The following is a 17,601-nucleotide window of genomic DNA, read 5'->3' as shown; positions in this document are numbered from 1 at the left end:
TATAGGATGGAAACAGCCTATAAATTATAATGTTATATATGGATAGTTTTTATTTACACCATAATTTGGAGCACATATCACTTTAGCATGAACATATTTAGGTATCAAACATAGTTTATTATTTTGTAGTAATATATTATCACTGATGTGTGGTAAAGGTAACAAGTTATTATTATTTTTTTAAACTACACTTCTAACAGTGCTAGTAGCTTTTACAAAGAGGAGATCCAATTGTTGATCCTATCTCAGTAACTATTTTCCTAGAATGTACAGATGTGGCTATCAAGAAATCCGAAGAAATATATTTAAAAAATTTTTTTGTTTCATTTGATATTTATCAAGTACACTCGATGTAGAATCATCAATCTCAAAAGCTCTTGATTCAAAATATCTGAAATGTCCTTTCAAAATTTGTACAAGTGTCTCACTGGATTTTTCAACAGTATCTGCTTGCAAAATAAATAGAAATTTTCCTATCAATTTATCTATAATTCCCATTGGTTTGATTATTTTATGAGCCAGGCTACTGTGAATTAGCCAAACTGAATCCTGAATTTCAAAAGGTCAATTTTCAAACTTTTATAATACCACCTTTTTAGAAGTAGGGAACTTGCTACAGTTAGCTCAATAAAAAGTAATATTTTAAAAATTCAAACAGGTAGACGTGTAATCAAGTTCATAATCTATTTTTTCCCCTTAAACTGTAGCCCTGGGCAAAACTGTCACAATGGCCAAGAACAGAGTAAAAAGGGAAGAAAATTAAATCCTTTGAACACATTACAGGTATAGTTTCAGTTCTTAAAAATCAAGAAAAGAATATGTATGTGTTGGGTTACCACGATGTACACTTAAATACCTTAAAATTTTATTTGTCAATCATACCTGAATAAAGCTGTATTTAAAAAAAAAACTCAGAAAAACAACAGTCTAATTATAGAGAAAACAAGGTAAATAACAAAGATATGAAAATGTCTTAGTAAGATGAGTTGCAATAACTGAAACCCATAAAAACTTTAGCATCAGATGAAAGCAAGGTAAGTGCTCCAGACAAGACAACTGTTCCCGATATGAACAGTAAAGAGATCCTTACCCAGCTCCTAGGATTAGTGAAAAAATTAATTGCTTCAACAATATCATCAGTATTTATATAAAGTCACCAAAACTAAGGTTTAAGAAAAAATAAGTGAAGAATTTTAAATACACAAAATTACAATTTAAAATACAGGTAACAAACAAAATCTAAAAGAGAAAACATTTAATATAGGATAACCAGCTTCTCAATCAGAAAAACTATTTTAATTTTTTTCTGAAAGTGATGAGAAGCTACTATGTTAATAAAAGCTGAAGCAAACATGGAAGGAGAAAGATGAAAGTTGTAATGTGTTGACAAAGTGTTGGAAGAACAAGGAAAGAATGTTGCTAACATGCTTTCTTCTCTCTAAAAATTTAAGCAAAAGTTATACTACCCCAGTGTGTCAGAGAAGGGGCAAATGACAGCTTGAAGACCTAAAATGTTTAGATCTACTAGTAGATCTACTCAGTGTTACCAACAGCACTTATTTAAACAGGATATTTACAAAAGAAGATCTCTAGATCTCTTTCCCTTCCCCTTATCTCTAAGAAAGGATTTTTTTTAACTTTCAAGATAAGTTAAATAGAAAGTTCATTCAAGATAACCTAACCACATGCTTCTCAATTTTTTAAATTACAGTAACTGAAGAAGCCAGAAGACCAAAGAAAGTGCAGTTTTCTCTATTCAGTATAATAGTTCAACTACACTACACATAAATAAGCAACTAAACATCTTGATTAATTCCCAAAACATGTAAGGAGAAACTATTAAAATAAAGAAATATTATATATAATGATTTTTCCATAAAGTAAACATTATGTGATCCTTAAGAAAACAAAGGACCAGATACACATCTAGCCTGATCCAAGAAAAATATAAATCATTAGTGGGAAGTTTTTCTTTCTTTCCTAAAAATAATTTATCTCAACAGATGATATAATCAAACTTTTAAAAATGTTTAAACAAGTACATAGAACTGCTTAGAACACATAGAATATTAAAATATCCTTTCTCAAGTCATAAAATATGAACCAGACTATGTAGATTCAAGTATAAAACTTAGTCATCAATTTTACTAGGAATCCACTTTCTTGGAAATTTCCAAATTGTTTTAAACTTGACTAGTTCTGAGAACTCCATTTACTATAAAAATGCTTGTGATATTTCCTTTAAAGAAAATGATCAGAGAAGATAAATGATCTGGTAATCTAAAAGAATTGGGAAATCACTGAAGGCTTCAGTGAAGACAATTAAAAATAAACAGTAATGACTTCCATCAGGAAATGATTCTTGAATATAGTTCTCTCAAATCCAACAAACAGAATCGGTAAGCCTAAGGGTTTAATGTCTGTTCTCCTATCCACCTTCCTACAGACAATCATCAACAAATTATACAAGGCATTAAATACATTCATTCACTCACTCCTAGTTTCATCTCCCATCCTTGCACAACTCATACTTTCTGCTCCTTTGAATTAACATTCTACTTTGTAAATTCCAAAACATATCACGTTGTCTCATGCCATTGAACCTTCAAGGAATGCCTTTTTCCAGTTCCATGGTTCAAGCAAACTGTTATTTATCCTCGAAAACCATACCGAGGCATCACCTCTTTGATGTTTTCTCTGACCTGCTAACCCCTAAGATAAGACTTATGTATTCTCTCTATGGCACTTCTATATCTTATTAAAAACATGTATCAGTGTACATATTACCTTATATTGCAATTAATTATTTACATGGTCTCTCTCCCCTACCAGAATATAAACTCATGATAGTACCTAAAACTTATTAATCTCTATTTACATGCAGGCCCCTGGAAGTGTTGGGCTAACCACATGAGTAAACATGTGGTTAAGAACTCTGATTCCTTTTCTTCTCAGCTTTTTCTTTTCATACCAATCACCATCAAACAAACGCCATTACATCCACAGTTTCACTGTGTAGAATACAATTTCCCATAAAAACAAAGTTACAAAGAAGATATTTAGCAATATTTAAATTAAATACTATTTGATGAGATTGTAGGAAACCTCTTTATAATATTGCTTCAATGGGAAAATATACTTTGGGTTCCAAGCAAAAGCTTTTAATTTTGGGGGAAAAGTAATTTAAGCTAGGAAAATGCCATGTTAAATTTCCCCTGGTTGGAATTAAAATAACATTTATTTGTGTAATCATTTGTATAATTTCACCCCCATCTGACTTAAACCCTAAAAATTTAAGAACTCTGTGCGTTTTGTTCACCACTGTATACCTTATGCATGCATTATGCTAATAAGCATATGTGAAAGGAAAGATGGGAAAGAGTAAAGGAGGCAAAAATAAGACAGGATGGAGAGATGAATGAATTTTATTTAAAATTGATACAGGGGCACCTGCCAAGCATCCAACTTTGGTTCAGCTCATGCTCTCATAGTTCATGAGTTCAAGCCCCACATCAGGCTCTCTGCTGTCAACGCAGAGCCTGCTTCAGATTCTCTGCATCCCCTCTCCCAATTGTTCTCTCTCTCTCTTTCTCTCTCTCTCAAAAATAAACATTAAAAAATAATTTAAAATTAAAACTTTAAAAAAAGAATTGATATAATAACATAGTTTAACTGCCCTTTCTACTGAAATAACTCCAAATCTGTATCTTCTTATAATCCTGCCTTTTCCAATAACTCATATTTCCAACTCTTTCAGGACATCTCAACATGAGTTATCTGACAGAGCTTTAAAGTCAATGTGTGAGAAGGCTTATTTTTTTATCAACTTTTCTATAAAACAAGCATTTTTCTCCCATAACTAATGGGGAAGAAATAATGGTGATAGTTATACAACTATCTATTTGTCAAAATTCAATAAATTGCTAAAAAGGTGTCTTCTGAGAAAAGATAAACAAAATAAAAATAAATCCATAATTAGACACCTATTAGTAAAAACATGTAGAACATCAAATACAAAAAAAAAAATTTAAGTTACCAGATAGACTGCTCATCAGTATTAAAGAAAACAATGAAATAGGATCTTTAAAGGGTTAAGGGAAAAGAACCATTAAATTAGAACTTTATATCAACCTAAAGTATCACTGAAGAGTGAGGGTAAAATAAACGTATTTTGAGACAGAAACCACTACAAAATGTATCTCAGCAAAAAAACTGAGAGAAAGGGTAAAGTAGCAGAGACTAGAACAATCTGTATCCATTTTCCCCTTCTTTTTATAACAAAACTCCACTCCTACTGGATTTTTAGCTATGCCAACAACTTCTCGTTGTAAGACTGTGCTGTTCACCTTTCCTTGTTATATATCTAGCTGCAGCCATGTGCCTACGTAGTGCAATTTCCAAGTCATCTCCAACTTACTTCTCTTCTCACTTCCCCAGGGCCAGACCCTGTTTAATGGTGCCGTCTACATTAGTCTCGAGGAAGGCAGAGCAGCAAGACAGAAAAGACTCCACGAGCCTCTATTCACTCCCTCATTTTTGAGGTGATATGTATGTTTACAAAGCTGCAATATTTGAGTTTCTTTGTTACCGCATCTTAATGTGTAAAATGAGCTTTACAGATAGAACACAAAAGAAAAGTAAGCACATTTTTAATACAATTAGTTAGAATTAATTACTGACTGTAAAAAAAGCAACTATATTGGAGTAGATAGATGCAATGAGTAGTTAAGTAATACCTTAGAACCCATGTTTTAAGTAAAATATGAAATACTGAGTACTTTTAGTCATTGTTAGGATTATTTAGAATTAAGAAGCATATTAAAAATTAGGAATAATGACAAAGAATAAAACTATACTGAATAGCTTCTAAACCAGCAGAGGGAAAAGGAAGGAATGAAGCAAATTCTACCAATCCAACAAGAGAGGTAAAAAAACAAGACTCTGGGTGTCTTGAACCCAGGTGGCTAAAACAGTTGAGAGCCCAACTCCTGATTTCAGTTTAGGTCAGGGTCTCTAGCCCTTAGACCGGCTCTGTGCTGACTGCTGACAGAGCGGAGCCTGCTTGGGATTGTCTCTCCTCTGCTCTCTCTGCTCTTCCCCTGCTGGCACGCATGCTCTCATGAACTCTCTCTCTCTCTCAATGTCAATAAACTTAAAAAGAAAAAAAAGACCTAAATACAAAGAGAGGAGAGTAAGGGCAAATAAAAAATAAAAACCAGAGTAGCTTTTTGTTTTGTTTTTAAATTTTTTTTTAACATTTATTTATTTTTGAGAGAGATAGACAGAGTGTGATTTGGGGAGGAGCAGAGAGAAGGGAGTCACAGAATCCGAAGCAGGCTCCAGCCTCTAAGCTGTCAGCACAGAGCCTGACGCGGGGTTCAAACTCACAAACTGTCAGATTATGAAGTAAGGCAAAGGTGGCCACTTAACAGACTGAGCCACTCAGGCACCCCAACAGTCAATTTTTTAACCTAGCTAGTTATAGTTTATAAAAAGAAACACGTAGAATAATCAAAAATTTGTATCTACCAAGAAGCATTACTTCAAAATGTAAGAAGCAAAAACAATTACCAGACAAAACTGAAAAATTCACAATAAGAAATTTTAATAAATCTATATCGTTAATGAAAGATCTAGAGATATAAAGATATGGCAGATATATAAAATAAAGTCAATTTAATAAAGAATTCTATAATTAACACATAAAGAACATACATTCTTTTCCATTTTATACATATATTAAAATAATGAAAAAATGTTATGGGAGAAATTTGTAATATTTATAACTGATCACAAATGGTCTCCAAAATTTAAAAATAATTCACGAACACACACCTCTACCAACCACCCTCCCCCCAGAAAACAGTAAATAGAAAACATAAGTTAATTCTTAGACAAAAAATATTTGATAGTCAATTACACTGAGGCCCGATTCTCTATACTAAGGAACAATTAGATTAAAATAGTAATAAAATTTCATATTCACTACACTGGAGAAATTAAGAGGTCAAAAGTTATGAAATGTTGGCAAGAATGTGAAGAAATAGGAGGCCTCATGCACTGTCACTGGGAAAATTAATTATCTAATCATATCAGTAATTATAGGAAAGCTGAAGATAGCCAGGCCTAAGATCCAGTATTTCCACTTTTACGCATATACCAAGAACTCTTTTTTTGTTCACCAAAAAAAACCCACATAGAAGATAGTCATTACAGTATTGTTTTTACTGGCATAAAAGTAAATAATGTATATGTCTATCAGTAGAAATTAGAAGAAATAAAACATTCCATTATATTCATACAATTCCATGCCATTCGTAAAATTAAATAACATACAGAACCTATAAAATGTATAAAACTTATGCTGAGCAAAAACAAGCAGGTCACAAAAGAGTTTGTAGTATACATATCATTTATATAGATTTTTAAAATGGAAAAACATAGGGTGCCTGGGTGGCTCCGTTGGTTAAGCGTCTGACTTTGGCTCAGGTCATTATCTCGTGGTTCATGAGTTGGAGCCCCATGTTGAGCTCTGTGCTGACAGCTCAGAGCCTGGAGCCTGTCTCCGGATTCTGTGTCTCCCTCTCTCTCTGCCTCTCCCCTGCTTGTGCTCGCTCGCTCTCTCTCATAAATAAACAAAATTTTTAAAAAATAAGTTAATAAAAAATTTAATAAACATGGAAAAATAAATATTTGTAGACAGACATCTATGTGCCAATAGTACAAAAACATACACAAAAATAATACATATCAAAACATGTTGAAGTCAAAATATTGGCTGCAGTGGTATATACGGGGAAAGAGAATGGGATCAAGAAGGACTGTACAAGTACCTCAACTGAACAAAGTCTCTCAAGTAGATGAACTGCTCAAGTATGATGAAATGATCACGATAAATAAAAAGGCATTATAGTGACAGCTTCAACTTATAGCAACTACATCAAAAATGTTAATATTAATTACATTTTTATAAAGCCTTGCAACAATTACTTTGTGTAGAGAGATGAGAAACTAAAACAGTAATAATATTTTTAAGAATACAAGAATACAGGCAATACCTTGGAGGCACGAATGTGCCTGTGAACATCCGTTAGTTGTTGGATTTTGTATTCTAGCTCTAAAATCTGGGCTTGAAGCCACGTCCATCGGCTGCCAACTCTTGCTCTGTCTACAAGCCACTTCCATTCAGTACTACAGTTACTGTGAATAAGACAAACACTGTTAGTCAAGGCACAAAGGCATTCCAATTTTCACAGACTAAATAAATTCCTTGACTCCTATCATATAATCCCAAATTTCTTTATAAAACATCTAATTACATGCACGAATCACATATCAACTTATCAAAGAAAAAGCTTTACCTTTCTATCCCAACAAATGCTCACTTTTATTATTACATATATAGTAATAAGATGATCTCTTCTGTTACTTAATATTTTATTAATACACAAGGGCTGAAATGGGAGTGGGCCAGCAGAGGAAAGGAAATAGGAATGACATTAATATCACATAAAAACTGACAGGAAGCTTTTATATGTAAGCAGAAATACTGGAAGTATAGTCATTTGAACTGTGCCAAATCTAAATCTATGTAATGAATGTAACCAACCACAAGAGTTTATTAATTTTTACATGTTTAACCATAACTGAATTGAATGTCTTCCATAGGAACTTTAACCAGAGTAAGTATTTCTTCTAAAAAACATTTGTTGGGGCACCTGGATGGCTTGGTTGGTAAAATATGCTACTCCTGATTTCAGCGTTGTGAGTTTGAGCCCCATCTTGGGTGTGGAGATTACTTAAAAATAATAATAAAAATAAAATTAAATAAATGAAAGATCATTTGTTGTTATGAGTGTGTTGTACGTAAGTGCTAAATCACTAAACTGTGTATCTGAAACTAATATTACACCGTATGGCAACTAACTGGAATGTAAATAAAAACTTAAAAAAGGGGGCACCTAGATGGCTCAGTTGGTTCGGTGTCTAACTATTGGTTTTGGCTCAGGTCATAATCTCACAGTGGGCTCCATGTGAATAATGCAGAGCCTGCCTGGGACTCTCTCTCTCCGCCCCTCCCTCGTTCGTTCTCAGTCTCTCTCAGAATAAATAAATAAACTAAAAGCAATAAATAACTTAAAATATAATTTGTTGTCAGAGAAACAATTATTGTAACTTTACTACATAGAATATATTCATTATAACGGAATTTTACATTAAATCAATGTTCCTAAAGAGCAATTTTGGTTAGGATGCTAACTGCATACAATATGATTGAAGAGAACTTCATATTAAGTTTGGAATTCTCCTGGTATTATTATTTACACAGTTTGTAGTCATTATTTTGCTTCTGTAAATGACACCCTTTTAAATCATATTTTCATAATTATGAAAATAATAAAAGAGAATGTCTATTCAAAATAATATTAATACAGAGGGGCACCTGGCTGGTTCTGTTGGAGGAGCATGCGATGTTTAATCTTGGGTCGTGAGTTCGACCTCCCATTGAGTGTAGAGATTACTTAGATAAATAAACTTAAAAAATATATAATATTAGCTCTTCCCTTTTGCAGCCATTGCTGAAGTACCAGCAGGCAAAATGAAGTTCAATCCCTTTGTAACTTCTGACAGGAGCAAGAACCGCAAAAGGCATTTCAATGCATCTTCATACATTCACAGGCAGATTATGTCTTCCCCTCTCTCTAAAGAGCTAAGACAGAAGTACAAAATTTGATCCATGCCTATCCAAAAGGATGATGAAGTGCGGGCTGTGCAAGGACACTGCAAAGGTCAGCATATTAACAAAGTAGTGCAGGTTTATGGGAAGAAATACATCATCTACATTGAATGAGTACAGTGAGAAAAGGCAAACGGCATACCTTTCCATGTGGAAAGCCATCCTAGCAAGGTGGCTATCACTAGACTAAAACTGGACAAAGAAAATCCTCGAACATAAAGCCAAATCTCTCCAAGCAGAAAAGGAAAAGGGCAAATTATAAGGAAGAGGCAATTGAGAAGATACAGGAATAAAATAGTCTTATATACAACTTAAAAAAAACTGTTAAAATGAAAAAATTAAAATAGATATGAATATATCTATTATTCATAGATAATACTTAATAATACTAATTGCCAATCATGACATTAGTGAGAAGAGCAAGGGCCACAGCATGTACCAGTTGTACAGGTAATTGTAAAGTGTTGAATCTTATGAAAAAAGAAGTTATTAGCAAGGCAGTAACAAAATTTTTTTCCCTCTAAGCACTACTAGATACTACTAGTATCTACTAGATATCTACTAGATAGAGAAAGCATGATAGTGGAATATGAGAGGTCATAAATCAATGAGATGCAACTATAGATGGAACTGTGTGTGGTAGGGATAAATGTGATTTCCAAATACTGCACTTAGGTTGGAGCCATTTGGTTGGTGTTGACCAATGGGCTGTGAGCAAAAGTGATATCGGCATTTCCGGTCCACCAGATGACCTCAAAGCCACATATAGCACATACAGCTACAACATGTGGGAGGATCACAGCCACAGAGGTTACTCCAGAGCCCATTCTGACTCAAACACTGAATAAAAAATGAAGATGTCATGAACTAAGAAGGGAATAGAAGATAAAGAAGAGATGAAGAGAGGAGGATGGGTTCAAGGTTCATTTTAAAGCTGAAAGGACTCACAGAAGTATGGTCTGGAAATAAGCATGGGAAATCAAAGATGATCTTAAATATCCCTTCATTAAATTTAGTTCCTGTTGAAAATTTCCCTATAACAGAATTTTGTTTGGTTGTCAAACTCATGATTAGCTACAAAAGAAAAAAAAAATATATATATATGGAGTTCATATTATTGTATTGCTGGTAAAAATATTCTGATAGTGAAATTGTTTATAAAAGTTATATTTGGGGTGCCTAGGAGGCTTAGTCGGTTAAGTGTCCAATTTCGGCTTAGGTCATGATCTCCCAGTTCATGAGTTCGAGCCCCACACAGCTGCCTGCTGTCGGCACAGAGCCTGCTTCAGAGGCTCTGTCCCCACTCTCTCTGCCTCTCCAACTTTTGCATTCTCTCTCTCTCAAAAACAAACATTAAAAAATTATGTTTGTGTTCACACACTATATTAAATTATACTAACACACACAAAAATAGTAATATCAGATCAAATTTAAATAAACTGAATACTCCTGGGATTTGTAATTATGTGAAATGAATTTTCCATAAGATACCTTATCCTTTTCTTTAGAAAGTCAATCAAATTTTATAGAAAAAAAAACAATAATTTATCTAAAAGTTTATGCCAGTAGTCAAAATGGGGACTATGATTTATGGCAAATTTCAAGTGAACTAGAATTAAGTATTAGATTATCAGCTTATGTGATGGCTGATCACATATAACCATATTGAAATACCACAACAATCCAGGGCTTTAGATGCACAAAATGGAAATAGATACCTTTGCCTATATTTTGATAGGACTGAATAAAATCTGCTTGCTATGGTTAAAAATGGCAGATAAGATTTACCACCAAAAATGTTCCCTTGTTTAAAAACATTTCTGTCTAAAAAATAATTATGGTTGTAAACATGTTACAGATAAGCACATGGCTATTTCACTCAAAGTAGATTAACACCTGTTATATCTCAAAATCAAGACATGTCTTATATAAACAACTTATATGACCAATGATTTAACAGCTAAAACTTAGAATGTAAGTAAACACAGCTGATGCAACAAAAACCAGGAAGAATATGTGCATACTGAGTGTCTACTCTTCCCAATCAGCATATAAACCTGATCTGCCAGACGACTAAGAACACCAACAGAGTTTTCGAATATTTCATCTTAAAATACCAAAATTAAAGGGAGACTTATACTGTTTTAACATAAAGACTGTTATCTCACTGATAGCAATAATAAAAACTATGATAAAAAAATAAAAAAAGAAGATCCAATTGTGAAAAATGCCAATCCTAGGAAAAATACAGTTTGTCCTGGGAAAAATACATTAAATTAGGCCAAACTTCTCTACTGGTGTTTGCTGACCTAGGAAGAGCTTATCTTTCCCTGGAATTTGATTCCTTTAGACCAGAGTTTGGCAAACATTTTCTGTAAGGAGGCAGTCAGTAAATATTTTAGGCTTTGTGGGCTACCTGGTCTCTTTAATAACTACTCAATTCTGCCATCATAGCATATGAGCAGCCATAAATGAATGGGTATGATGGTGTCCCATTAAAATTGTTCACAAAAATAGGAAATGGGTAATCCTGAAAACAAAGAACAAGGCTAGAGGATCACAATCCCAAATTTCAAGCTATATTACAAAGCTATAGAGAGCAAAGAGCTATAGATATGGTTCTGGCACAAAAATACATAAATCAACAGAACAAAATAGAGTCCATAAATAAACCCATGCTTACATGATCAATTCATCTATGACAAGAGAGGCAAGAATATACAATAAGTAAAAGATAGTCTCTTCAATAAATGGTATTGGGGAAACCAGACAGTCATTTTCTTACACCATACACACAAAAAAAACTCAAAATGAATTTGAAAAACCTAAATATAAGACTGAAATTCATAAAACTCATAAGAGAAAACAATCTTGGTTACTGATCTTAAACAACATTTTTCTGGATATGTCTCCTCAGGCAAGGGTGACAAAAGCAAATATAGAGTATTTGTACTACATCAACTAAAAACTTTTGCATAACAAAGGAAACCATCAACAAAACCAAAAAGGCAACCCACCGAATGGGAAAGGAAATAATATATTAAACTAGGTTTTAAAGACCCTTTCATAACATCAAATATTGATGACTAGGGACATATAAATAAAGGAAATAAATGAAATTTTAACTAATCCATAATATAGGAATACAAAAGCCAACTAGCTGCTTTTCTACAACTGACAACAAAAAAAAAATATATTCCAAGAATTTCTCTTAAGAGTTCTAAGCCACACAATGAGAATGAACCTAGGAGCAAAAATTAGATTTATTCCTACCCAAAAGTACTGTTTCAGGTGACCTCAAGGTAGCAGTCATTGAACTGAGAGAGAGGTGGATGGTCCTAGCAAAATAATTAGTAAATTAATTAGTCTATAGGCTCAACAACTATGAACAAATGAAATCTTTGGCTGTGATATTTTCACATTTAACTGACAAGAGGCAAACAGAATGGAAATCCACATTTTTGAAGGTACTCTAGTAGCATAAAACACCGCAAATCTAACATCCTCTACCTTGGAAACCCAAACCTGCACCAACAAGCAGCAAAGTGAGAACACATTACAGCCTCCATGTACAGAAGGGTACATTCTCCACCATTCACTGCAGATATAGACACAAAGGATAAGGATAAGGAATAACCCCCAAAAAGCAAAGCCACGAGATTATGGAGGATAAAAGACAAAGAAACCTCTCGCAGAAAGGAAAATTAGGATTCTACCAAGACCTTGTTATACTTCTAGAGCAAGATGTCTTATTAATTATTGTAAGAATCTATCATGTGTACCTTATTTTCTTTTTCCTAGTAGGGGTTTTTATTGTAGCTTTCCTGTCTCTATTCCTACATACATAAAACAAACAAGAGTGTAAGAGTTAGGAAATTTTCTATTTATTTATAGATCACATCATATGGAATCACATCTGGACCTGACTGAAATGACATTACCCCACCTACTGAATGTGACTTTGAATTGTCATCCTGAGGAGTAGAGGTTTTCTCTATGAGAAGACAGTGTACGGATATTTGGGTGGCCAAAGAGGCAAAGTAAACAGACTGCTTATTTTCTCTCAATATCTATTCTCCTCTTTTTTGATAATAGAACCCTTTCAGTTTTAGCTGAGCTCATGATAGCTTAGCAAGATACTATATATTTCCCAGTCTTACTTGCAGTTAGGTGTATGTCATTAAGTCCTTGACAATAACATTTGAGCCAAATCAATGCGCACACTTGACATTAAGAAATGATTGTGTATGAAAATCAGATGAGCAGCTGGTGAGTAAGTTTCAACAATGCAAGCAAGGGCAGCATCCTGGAAGCTGACAAAGCCAACAGGTCTCTGGCAAAGCCCTGTGAAACATACTACATACCTAATTCTTGTTTATGATAGGAGAGAAAAATAGATTCTACACATTCATATTGAGGACTTCTTGCTATGTATGACACCTTAGCATGTAACCTAACTAATACACCCCTTCCTCAAAACTATTTTATGCTTTAAGAATCCTTTAGATTAACAAGTTCTCATTTAAAAAATTTTTAAATCTTTTTTATTTATTTCTGAGAGACAGAGAGACAGCACGAGCAGGGGAAGGTCAGAGAGAGGGAGACACAGAATCTGAGGCAGCTCTAGGCTCTAAGCTAGGTGTCAGCACAGAGCCTGATGCGGGGCTCAAACCCACGAACCGTGAGATCATGACCTGAGCTAAAGCTGGTTGCTTAACCAACTGAGCCACCCAGGTGCCCCCAACAAGTTCTCATTTAAAATGTTTATTATATTTATGAAGATTATGCCTCATTGATATACAAGTTAACAATGTTAATATTCTACCACCTATACACACAGGAAAAATAAACAAGCAAACAAGAAATAAAGAAAAAAGATAAGTTGTGGGGGGCACCTGGGTGGCTTGGTTGGTTAAGTGACTGACCCTTAATTTTCATTCAGGTCATGATCTCACGGCCCTGCATTGGGCTGCATGCTAAGCATGGAGCCTGCTTGGGATTCTCCCTCTTCCTCTTTCTCTGCCCCTACTCTACTGATGCTTTCTATCTCTCTCTCAAAATAAATAAACATTAAAAAAAAAAAAAAAACCAGTTGTGAGCTCCAGGAAATTTTGGCATGGTGATAAACTAAGTTAAGGGGTGAGGTTTAGGATGTCCAAGGATGATCTGAAATTGGAACTGGAAAAGACATTAGAAATGAAAGGGAATAAGAATAATCTTAATTTATTGTGCAATTTTGCCTAGGATTCTGGCAGAACCCAGTGTGTCAAGTATCTAAACTGAAATTTTCAGAATTAGTTTAAATCATACATCAAACTGGCAAATTTAGGTTTGTTCCCCTACCATCTATCCACCCCTTCTCCCAGCCAATGAAAGGAAGAGAAAAAGAAAAAAAGAGTGTAGGGAATATTTACACATACTATCAATATAACTCCTTTTATATTATATAGAAAAAATTTTGAAAACGAATGGCCTGCTAAACAGTCTTAACTGTGTTTTGAAAATCCTTGCATAACATCAAACATTGACAACCAGGAACATATAAGAAAATTAATTACTTTAAACTAATCAAAACATATATGCTAAAGGAATAGTCTGAAATCATGCATATCAGCAGCTCAACAAGCACTGTGTGTGTGTTTATGTGTGTATGTGTGTGCGCATCCATGTCTCTTTTGTTCAAGAAGCCAAACCACCATGCACTGTGTCCAAACTCTATAGTACACAAGGGCCCAGCTAAAAGTACAAGCAGTGCTAAATCCCAGCAAGAATTCTACATTTTAAGGTTGCAATTACAAATCTAAATCTGCTTAGAGTTCTTGAAGAAGCACTTTTTTTCTTTTGCAAAAATGGACTAGTAATGGCCCTACATGCCACTATGATGGGCACTAAAAAGAATTAGATAAAAAATGATCAGACTACCCTTGTTACTCTAAAAGGGGACTACCACAAACCTATAATTGAGCATAGGCATTTCTGCTACTGCTGAATAACCCATGTTCTGTAAAATAAAATTATCTGAACATACAGAGAAAACAGAATTGGGGCCAGACAACTCAAAATCAACAGAATTTTAAAATCTGAGATCTAACAAAACAATAGCAATCCTTATAAAAATATTAGTATTGTTTTTTCCACTAGCATTCATATCTAGAATAAGCCAGTCCACCCTTTAAAGTTTTATATCCTGGAGTTCATATTTCTTTTGATGTAGGTTTTTTTTTAAGGGATCTTATTTATTTTATTTTATTTATTTATTTATTAATAGTTTATTTTCAAATTGGTTTCCATGTAACACCCAGTGCTTCTCCCCACAAGTGCCCCCCACCATGACCATCACCCCCTTATCTCCCTCATCCTCCCCCTTCAGTACAGGTTCTTAAAGACAATCACTTCTAATACAGACCAGTTTAATAAAAATGATCATTTAGAGATAGCCTTCTTCAGTGATTTATTTTTAGCACAAGGGAATGATCTTCACAACTTCTGAAAAGCAACCTACAATTTCCTCAGATATTTTAACATAGTGGAATATATACTATTTTTTAAGCCAATAAACCAGCAACTTACTGCACTACAGGATGGTACTTTTACAGATTTTTCAGCATTTTTCTTATACTATTAAGGTTTTCTCTAATTGTGAAAAAGTTTGCCCATGCTCATTCCAAAACATTAGTATGTTTTAAGTAGTTTGAAAAACACCAACACCAAATTCTTCATTATATTGACATCATTCCCCTATATGCCTAATGTTAAGTTTTTCAGAGAAGGAAAATCACATAGGTCAGAAACATATCTACATAAAGAGAAAAAGAACACTGGAGAATAAGTGAAGGTAAAATAGTAACTTTCATTTTTCTTATTCTTTAAAAAAATTGTTTTAATGTTTATTTATTTTTGAGCAAGAGAAAGAGACAGAATAGGAGCAGAGGAGGGGCAGAGAGAGAGAGAGGGAGACAGAATCCCAGGCAGGCTGTGGGCTCCGAGCTGTCAGCACAGAGCCTGACAGGGGGCCCAAATTCATGAACTGGGAGATCATGACCTGAGTTGAAGTTGGAGGCTTAACAAACTGAGCCATCCAGGCACAGCTTATTTTTCTTATTCTTAACAGATCTAACAGGTAATAAATCTGTTTCAGAATAATTACAGCAACAATTTAGTTGATTATGAATGTGCTCATGCATGTCTGTATGCTTATATATGCCCATATATGCTATGTATAAGTGAAATAAATGGCAGAAGAGATATAAAAAAAGAGGAGGAAAATATAGGATTATTTTGTCATTATATGGGACCTGCTGGGTTATGTGAGTGCAAACTTGGATTAGCTGTAAATGTAACTACTTTAAAAAGAGTTTTTTGAAGAGGGCACCTGAGTGGCTCAGTCAATTGAGCGGCCAACTCTTGACTTAGTCTCAGGTCATCATCCCTAAGTCGTGGGATCTAGCCCTGTGGAAGGCTGTGTGTGGGTATGGAGCCTGCGTAAGATTCTGTCTCTCCTTTCCTTCCCCCGCTCCCAGCCCCTCTCCACTACTTGCTCGCTCTCTCTAAAAAATAAAAAAATATAAATAAATAAAGATAATTTATATTCTAAGGAAGAAAAAAAAGGGGAATCATATGTTTAGTTAAAACCCACAAAAGGCATTAAAAGTGTGGAAGACCAAAAATGGAGCAAAGAACAAGGGCAACAAATAGAAAACAGTGACAAATATAGTAGATATTAATCTAATACATCAATAATCACTTGAAATAGACACCAACTGTCTAACTATACCAATTAAGACAGTGATTGTCAGAGTGGATCAAAACACACGACCCAATTATATGTTACCTATAAGAAACCAATTTTAAATATAAAAACACATATAGATTAAAAGTAAAGAGATGGAGAAAGTTATGGCATGCTAACATTAATCAGAAGAAAGCAGAAGTAGCTATATTAATTTCAGACAGCAGATTAAGAGCAAGGGAAGTTATCATGAATAAAGAGGGGCATTACAGCATAATATAAAAGGGTCTACATCCAAGATGATAACAATCTTTAATGTGTATGTGGCTTACAAAAAGCATCAAACTATGTGAGGCAAAAATGGATAGAACTGCAAGGAGAAATAGATGAATCCGCTATTATAGTTGAAAAGTGTAAGACTCCCTCTAGCAGAAATGCACGGATCCAACAGGTAGAAAACCAGTAAAAATACAGCTGAACCACTCATTGACTAGACATAACTGACATTGACAGCCTACTTCATTCAACAACAGCAGATTATGCACACTCTTTTCAAGTTAACAAGAAACATAAGAGGGGTGCCTGGCTGGCTCAGTTGGAAGAGAATGTGAATCTTGATCTCGGGTTGTAAATGTGAACCCTACACTGCATGTAGCGATTACATGAAAATAAAATCTCAAAGCACACAGGTATGCATGCACACATGTGCAAGCACACACACACACACCAACGGACATAAGAGACCACATTCTGGGCCATAAAACAAACTTTAGTTCAAAAAAAATAAAAATCATGTAATGTCTGCTGTCAGACCACAATTTAATTAAATTAGAAATCAGTAACAAACAGGAGTGCCTGCCTGCCTCCGTTGGAAGAGCATGCAAATTTTTTTTAAAGTAGTTTATTGTCAAATTAGTTTCCATACAACACCCAGTGCTCTTCCCCACAAGTGCCCTCCTCCATCACCACCACCTCTTTTCTCCCCTCCCCTTTCAACCCTCAGTTCGTTTTCAGTATTCAACAGTCTCTCTAGTTTTGTGTCCCTGTCTCTCCCCAACTCTGTTTCCCTCTTCCCCTCCCCCTGGTCCTCTATTGGGTTTCTCCTGTTCTCCTGTTAGACCTGAGTGCAAACATA

General features: G+C 34.4%; 1 protein-coding gene and 1 pseudogene across 2 annotated transcripts in view; one reads left to right on the top strand and one right to left on the bottom strand.

Moving 5' to 3' along the window:
- KANSL1L (KAT8 regulatory NSL complex subunit 1 like) overlaps positions 1 to 17,601 on the bottom strand; it is a 129,938-nt gene that overhangs the window by 84,592 nt on the left and 27,745 nt on the right. For both annotated transcript variants that reach the window (XM_029933929.1, XM_029933930.1), the window contains exon 3: positions 7,059 to 7,200. In XM_029933929.1, coding sequence (XP_029789789.1) covers positions 7,059 to 7,200 — 142 coding nt within the window. The remainder of the gene's footprint in view (positions 1 to 7,058; positions 7,201 to 17,601) is intronic.
- LOC115287475 lies at positions 8,600 to 9,030 on the top strand (annotated as a pseudogene).

The sequence above is a fragment of the Suricata suricatta genome, chromosome 3 (genome assembly GCF_006229205.1).
Source record: "Suricata suricatta isolate VVHF042 chromosome 3, meerkat_22Aug2017_6uvM2_HiC, whole genome shotgun sequence".
In the NCBI taxonomy this organism is placed as follows: domain Eukaryota; kingdom Metazoa; phylum Chordata; class Mammalia; order Carnivora; family Herpestidae; genus Suricata; species Suricata suricatta.
The sequence above is the reverse complement of the archived record's forward strand: the minus strand, read 5'-3'. Positions and strand labels throughout refer to the sequence as shown.